At 54.5% G+C, this 7,231-nt stretch overlaps 2 protein-coding genes across 2 annotated transcripts; both read right to left on the bottom strand.

Annotated features, from left to right (window-relative positions):
* Positions 1–3,322: 3,322 nt before the first annotated feature.
* LOC120982686 (histone H2B 1.1) lies at positions 3,323–3,752 on the bottom strand. The gene has a single exon (XM_040412943.1). The coding sequence runs from the start codon at positions 3,734–3,736 to the stop codon at positions 3,356–3,358; it is 381 nt and encodes a 126-aa protein (XP_040268877.1). The 5' UTR covers positions 3,737–3,752; the 3' UTR covers positions 3,323–3,355.
* A 2,633-nt stretch (positions 3,753–6,385) lies between these two features.
* LOC120982656 (histone H1A-like) lies at positions 6,386–7,027 on the bottom strand. Its single transcript, XM_040412914.1, has one exon. The coding sequence runs from the start codon at positions 7,025–7,027 to the stop codon at positions 6,386–6,388; it is 642 nt and encodes a 213-aa protein (XP_040268848.1).
* Positions 7,028–7,231: the final 204 nt, after the last annotated feature.

Genomic DNA, 7,231 nt, shown 5'->3' with positions numbered 1-7,231 from the left:
AATGTTGAGGTTGATAATATAGAGGCTGTGATGTAATGTGGAGGCTATAATATAATGTTGAGGCTTTAAATATGGAGGCTGTAATATAATATGGAGGCTGTAATGTAATATAGAGGCTGTAATATCATGTGAAGGCTGGAAAATAATGTGGAAGCTGTAATATTATGTGTAGGCTGTAATATAATGTGGAGCCTGATAATGTAATGTGGAGGCTGTAATGTAATGTGGAGGCTGGTAGTATGGAGGCTGTAATGTAATGTAGAGGCTGGTAATATTGAGGCTGTAATATAATGTGGAGGAAGGTAATGTAATATGGAGGTTGTAATAGAAACATAGATGTAATGTGGAGGCTGTAATGTAAGGTGGAGGCTATAATGTAATGCAGAGGCTGGTAATATAGAGGCTGTAATATAATGTAGAGGCTGTGATGTAATGTGGAGGCTTGTAGTATGGAGGCTGTAATGTAATGTTTAGGATGTGATGTAATTTAGAGGACGATAATATGGAGTCTGTAATATAATGTGGAGGCCGATAATACGAAGGCTGTAATATAATGTGGAGGCCGGTAATGTAACATGGAGGCTGGCAATATTTAGCCTGTAATATAATGTGGAGGCTATAATGTAATGTAGAGGCTGTAATATGTTGTTGAGGTTGATAATATACTATGGAGGCTGTGATGTAATGTGGAGGCTGGTAAAATGGAAGCTGTAATATAATTTGGAGGCTATAATGTAATACATAGGCTGGTAATATGAAGGCTGTAATATAATGTGATGTAATGTGGAGGCTGGTAGTATGGAGGCTGTAATGTAATTTTTAGGATGTGATGTAATGTAGAGGACGGTAATATGAAGACTGTAATATAATGTGGAGGCCGGTAATGTAACATGGAGACTGTTATGTAGAGGCCGGTAATACGGAGGCTGTAATATAATGTGGGGGCCGGTAATGTAACATGGAGGCTGTAATATAATGTGGAGGCTGGTAATGTAACATGGAGGCTGTAATGTAATGTGGAGGCTGGTAATGTAACATGGAGGCTGTAATGTAATGTGGAGGCTGGTAATATTTAGGCTATAATGTAATGTAGAGGCTGTAATATGTTGTTGAGGTTGATAATATAATATGGAGGCTGTGATGTAATGTGGAGGCTGTTAATATGGAGGCTGTAATATAATGAAGATGCTGTAAATATTGAGTCTGTAATATAATGTTGAAGTTGATAATATAGAGGCTGTGATGTAATGTGGAGGCTATAATGTAATATGGAGGCTGTAATATAATGTTGAAGTTGATAATATGATATGGAGACTGTAATATCATGTGAAGGCTGGAATATAATGTGTATGCTGTAATAGAATGTGGGGGCTGTAATGTAATATGGAGGCTACAATGTAATGCAGAGGCTGGTAGTATGGAGGCTGTAATAGAATGTAAAGGCTATAATGTAATGTGGAGGCTGTACTATAATGTTGAGGTTGATAATATAATATAGAGCCTATAATATGATGTAATTTACAGGCTGGTAATATGGAGGCTGTAATATAAGGTGGAGGCTATAATGTAATGGGGAGGCTGTAATAGAATGTGGAGGCTGGTAGTATGGAGGCTGTAATAGAAACATAGATGTAATGTGGAGGCTGTAATATAAGGTGGAGGCTATAATGTAATGCAGAGGTTGTAATAGAATGTGGAGGCTGGTAGTATGGAGGCTGTAATATTATGTGGAGCCTGGTAATGTAATGTGGAGGCTGTAATGTAATGTAGAGGCTAGTAGTATGGAGGCTGTAATGTAATGTAGAGGCTGGTAATATGGAGGCTGTAATATAATGTGGAGGAAGATAATGTAAGATGGAGGCTGTAATAGAAACATAGATGTAATATGGAGGCTGTAATGTAAGGTGGAGGCTGTAATAGAATGTGGAGGCTGGTAGTATGGAGGCTGTAATATAATGTGGAGGTTGATAATATAATATAGAGACTTTATTTTAATGCGAAGGATATGATGTAATTTACAGGCTGGTAACATGGAGGCTGGAAAATGAAAACCACCAGCACTTCTGAGCTCAGCCAATCAGAGCTGGAGGGCGGGGCCTGGAGTTCAGGATCAGCCCCGCCCCCAGTTCTCTTTCAGGTCCGCCCATGCTCCATATAAAGGAGGGCTCTGGGCTGAGCAGTCACTGCTCTCTGCTCCTCACACCTAGAAGATGTCTGGTCGCGGTAAAGGAGGGAAAGGGCTCGGGAAAGGCGGCGCCAAGCGGCACAGGAAGGTGCTCCGTGATAACATCCAGGGCATCACCAAGCCTGCCATCCGCCGCCTAGCTCGCAGGGGAGGCGTCAAGCGCATCTCCGGCCTCATCTATGAGGAGACTCGCGGGGTGCTGAAAGTCTTCCTGGAGAACGTCATCCGGGACGCCGTCACCTACACCGAGCACGCCAAGAGGAAGACCGTCACCGCCATGGACGTGGTCTACGCGCTCAAGCGCCAGGGCCGCACTCTCTACGGCTTCGGGGGTTAATGCTGCCGCCTCCGTCCTCACAGCACAAAGGCTCTTCTCAGAGCCGCCCACATCTTCCCGGGGAGGAGCTACAATTCCACTGAGGGGTTAACACCGCCCGCCCATCAGGAGATCAGCGGCGCCCTGTGCTCAGTACAGCCGGAGGTCTACATTACAGAAACCCCCCAATAATCTGTAAATCCCGAGCCCCGGGTGTTCTCCACCGCAGCTACGAGACGAGCTGTGCTCGGAGACTGAGGGGTTAACACCGCCCGCCCATCAGGAGATCAGCGGCGCCCTGTGCTCAGTACAGCCGGAGGTCTACATTACAGGAACCCCCCAATAATCTGTGTAAATCCCGAGCCCCGGGTGTTCTCCACCGCAGCTACGAGACGAGCTGTGCTCGGAGACTGAGGGGTTAATCCGTCCCGCCAATGAGCGGCGCTGGTACAGGTCACATGACCGGCTCCTCCTGTAAATCAGCAGCTCAACTATAGGCGGGAAATTCAAATGAGCGACGAGATGCTGAGCTCTCCCAGCCAATAGCAGAGCTCTGGACCCCGCAGCCGTTATGTGCCCGTAGGAGCCTCGTCCTCCTGTCCTGCACTGAGCGGCCGCACAGCCTCTCTCCAGGGAGCGCCACACTGAGGAGGATGATGGGAGTAGTGATCGGGCATGGAGGAGGAGGATGAGGGGAGCTTGTATTGTAACTTCCGATAGCGTTACCGCATCTCATCTAGCTGACAGGGAGGAAAACCGCAGCCACTGTGAGAACAACGGGGAGACCCGGGAGCAGCTCCGCTGGAGACAGGGTGGGGGCTCTGAGAAGAGCCTTTGGGTCCGGAGAGCGGCGCTCACTTGGCGCTGGTGTACTTGGTGACGGCCTTGGTGCCCTCGGAGACGGCGTGCTTGGCCAGCTCTCCGGGCAGCAGCAGGCGCACGGCGGTCTGGATCTCCCGGGAGGTGATGGTGGAGCGCTTGTTGTAGTGAGCCAGGCGGGAGGCTTCCCCTGCGATGCGCTCGAAGATGTCGTTGACGAAGGAGTTCATGATGCCCATGGCCTTGGAGGAGATGCCGGTGTCGGGGTGGACCTGCTTCAGCACCTTGTAGACGTAGATGGCATAGCTCTCCTTCCTGCTCTTCCTCCGCTTCTTGCCGTCCTTCTTCTGGACCTTGGTGACGGCTTTCTTGGAGCCCTTCTTGGGCGCTGGGGCGGACTTGGCTGGCTCGGGCATTCTGACTGAGGACAAAATCTCGTCTGTTCTCCTCCTGCCACCGCGGTATTTATACACGGGCCATGCAAATGAGCTGCTGCTGACTGCGCGCCGATCTACTGGAGGAGAGGGTCACGTGGTGTCTCCGCTTCTCCTAATTGGCAGCCTCACATCCATTCAGCTGAGCCGGGGGCGGAGCAAATAGAGGGGCGGGGCTCACATACATCCATTCAGCGGAGCAACAGGAGAGGCGGGGCTCACATACATCCATTCAGAAGAGCCGGGGGCGGAGCAACAGGAGAGGCGTGGCTCCAGGAGAGGCGTGTCTCACATCCATCCTTTCAGCAGAGCTGGGGGCGGAGCAACAGGAGAGGCGGGGCTCACATACATCCTTTCAGCTGAGCCGGGGGACGGAGCAGCAAGAAGGGAGGGGCTCACATCCATTCATAGATCTGAGTCGGAGGGCGGAGCAGCAGGAGGGGCTGGGCTCATAGCCATCTATTCTGCTAAACCGGGGGGCGGAGCAGAACTCACATCCATCCAGTAGGGCGGGCAGGGCTCGGAGCAGTAGGGCGGGCAGGGCTCGCATACATCCATTCAGCTGAGGCGGGGCTAACATCTCTCTTCCGTCTATCAGGGCCTCGCTGCTCGGCTGATAACCGCCCCGCCCCTCACTGCGCCCCGCCCCCTGCTGGTAGTGATGCCGCTGAGTGTACTGTGCGTGCAGGGGGGTCGTGCGCTCTATCCCTGGACACCAGCGCAGCGATGGAGCCGCTCTTCTCCGCACAGTGACTACGGGACTGTTCTCCCCTTCTCCGGTGGGGAGCGGGAGAAGGCGGCCACTGACGGGTTAATACTGAGCAGGCTATGGGGGCGGGGCTATAGAACTAGCACCTTGGCATTTAAAATTCCCGCTCAATTACAGTCCGGTCAGAATCCAGCGGCCGTGGAGGAGCAGTCCATTACACACAGGGGACGTAAATCCACCGGCGGGAAAGCTCCCCGCAAGCAGCTGGCCACTAAGGCCGCCAGGAAGAGCGCCCCCGCCACTGGCGGAGTCAAGAAGCCTCACCGCTACCGGCCCGGGACCGTCGCTCTCCGGGAAATCCGGCGCTACCAGAAGTCCACCGAGCTGCTCAAGGATATCCAGCTGGCCCGCAGGATCCGAGGGGAGAGGGCTTAGATCTGCGCCCCGCACCCAACAAAGGCTCTTCTCAGAGCCCCCACCTCCTCCAGAGACGAGCTCCACTCCGCCCTCCATTCTCCACCTCTGCTCACAGGAGGCGGGTTAACCCTTTCAGCGCTCTAATTAGTAAGAGCAGTTCCTTTATTCTAAAAGCGCTCTCTGTATCTCCCCCCGTCTATCAGGGACTCGCTGAAAGTGACCGATAACCGCCTCCATCCTCCCTGCCCCCCGCCATCTCCACTCAGCGCTGCAGGGGGCGGAGCTATAGGACAAGTGCTTTACAGTGATTGGCTGATCTCTGGCTTTTGAAATTTCCGCTCAATTACAGAGCGGTTAGAATTCAGCGGCCAAACCCTCTACAGCAGCAATGTCTGCCCGGACTTCCTGCTCTTCCCTTCCGTCTTTGTCACAGACGTCCCCGCATTCTCCGCCATGTCCTGAGCTCCAATCCTATCCCCGTCCCCATAGCACCGGTGTATCCCCGAGTGCCCGGCTCTGTGGACCCATCCAGCCGCTCGTCCTTCACTACCTCCTCCTCAGTGTCCAATCACTACTCCCCCCATCCTCCTCACTGTCTGATCACTACTCCCCCCATCCTCCTCACTGTCTGATCACTACTCCCCCCATCCTCCTCTCTGGCCGATCACTACTCCCCTCATCCTCCCGAGTATACGATCACCACTCCCCCCCCATCCTCCCGAGTATACGATCACTACTCCCCTCATCCTCCCGATCAGTGGTCTATAATGAGGGAATAATCCGCCTCGGACATGAGGCTTCCATGTATTCACACAATGCGGCAGCTCCGTCCTAGAGAAGGTGGGGGCTCTGAGAAGAGCGGGGGGCGGAGCAGCAAGAGGGGCGGGGCTCACAGCCATCTAATCAGCCGAGCCGGTGGGCGGAGCAGCAGGGCTCATTTACATTCATTCATTTGAGCCAGGGGGGGCGGAGCAGGAGGGGCTCACATCATCCATTCAGATGAGACGGGGGCGGAGCTTCTCCACGGCCGCTGAATTCTAATTGAGCGGGAATTTCTAAAGCCATGGTACTAGTTCTATAGCCCCGCCCCCATAGCCTGCTCAGTATTAACCCGTCAGTGGCCGCCTTCTCCCGCCCCCTACCGTAGAAGGGGAGAACAGTCCCGTATTCACTGTGCGGAGAAGAGCGGCTCCATCGCTGCGCTGGTGTCCAGGGATAGAGCGCACGACCCCCCTGCAGGCACAGTACACTCAGCGGCGGCATCACTACCAGCAGGGGGCGGGGCGCAGTGAGGGGCGGTTATCAGCCGAGCAACGAGGCCCTGATAGACGGAAGAGAGCGGCGCTGACAGGGTTAACCCGCCCCCTATTCCTGCCCGCAGAGGAGCCGGAGCCCCCGCCCGCCGTGAGCGGAGAACGAGGGCAGAAGGGCGGAGTGGAGCTCGTCTGAGGAGGAGGTGGCGGCTCTGAGAAGAGCCTTTGGGGGAGAAGTGCGGGCGGCGCCGGTTACTTCTTGGCCGCGCTCTTCTTGGCTTTCGCCGCTTTCTTAGCCGGACCCTTGGGTTTGGCCGCCTTCTTAGCCGGACTCTTGGCCAGCTTCTTGGGGGCAGCCTTCGGCTTCTTGGGGCTCTTGGCTGCTTTCTTGGCCGCGGCTGGTTTCTTAGCCTTTTTCGGGCTCTTGGCCGGAGCCTTCTTGGGCTTCTTCGGGGATTTAGCGGGTTTCTTGGCCGCAGTAGCTGCAGGTTTCTTGGCCGCCGCCGGCTTCTTCTTCTTGGCCGCCGCCTTGTCCTTGGTCTCCTGCTGCTTCTTGTTGAGCTTGAAGGAGCCGGAGGCGCCGCTGCCCTTCACCTGGGTGAGGGTCCCCTTGGTGACCAGAGCCCTGATGGCCACCTTGATGCGGCTATTGTTCTTCTCTACATCGCATCCTCCGGCAGCCAGAGCCTTCTTCAGGGCGGCCAGAGACACCCCGCTGCGCTCCTTGGAGGCGGACACGGCTGTGACCAGGAGCTCGGACACGCTGGGACCGGACGGCTTCTTGCTTTTCTTGGCGCCCCCTGCTGCCGCGGCGGATTTCCTCGGCTGCTTCTTGGACTTGGCGGCCCCTTCGGCTGGAGGAGGAGCGGCGGCTGCTGGCGCGGTCTCTGCCATCGTGTGAGACGTGGGGAGAAAACACAAAGACTTCTCCTGGAGAAAACACTGAGGCCGGGACCGCCTCTTATATGTGCAGCGCTGCGCAGTGATTGGCTGCCGAGCTCCGCCTCCTGCGCGTCTATTGGCTGACACTGGACACAGGCCCCGCCTTCACCCCTCTCAGCCCGGCTGCAGCTCCGCTCTCCCCTTGTGCTTCCCTGC

Source organism: Bufo bufo, assembly GCF_905171765.1.
Source record: "Bufo bufo chromosome 1 unlocalized genomic scaffold, aBufBuf1.1 SUPER_1_unloc_1, whole genome shotgun sequence".
Lineage (NCBI taxonomy): Eukaryota > Metazoa > Chordata > Amphibia > Anura > Bufonidae > Bufo > Bufo bufo.
The sequence above is the reverse complement of the archived record's forward strand: the minus strand, read 5'-3'. Positions and strand labels throughout refer to the sequence as shown.

Coding starts and splice junctions, on each gene's coding strand:
- LOC120982686 (XM_040412943.1), bottom strand. CDS start 3,736: ATGCCCGAGCCAGCCAAGTCCGCCCCAGCGCCCAAGAAGGGCTCCAAG.
- LOC120982656 (XM_040412914.1), bottom strand. CDS start 7,027: ATGGCAGAGACCGCGCCAGCAGCCGCCGCTCCTCCTCCAGCCGAAGGG.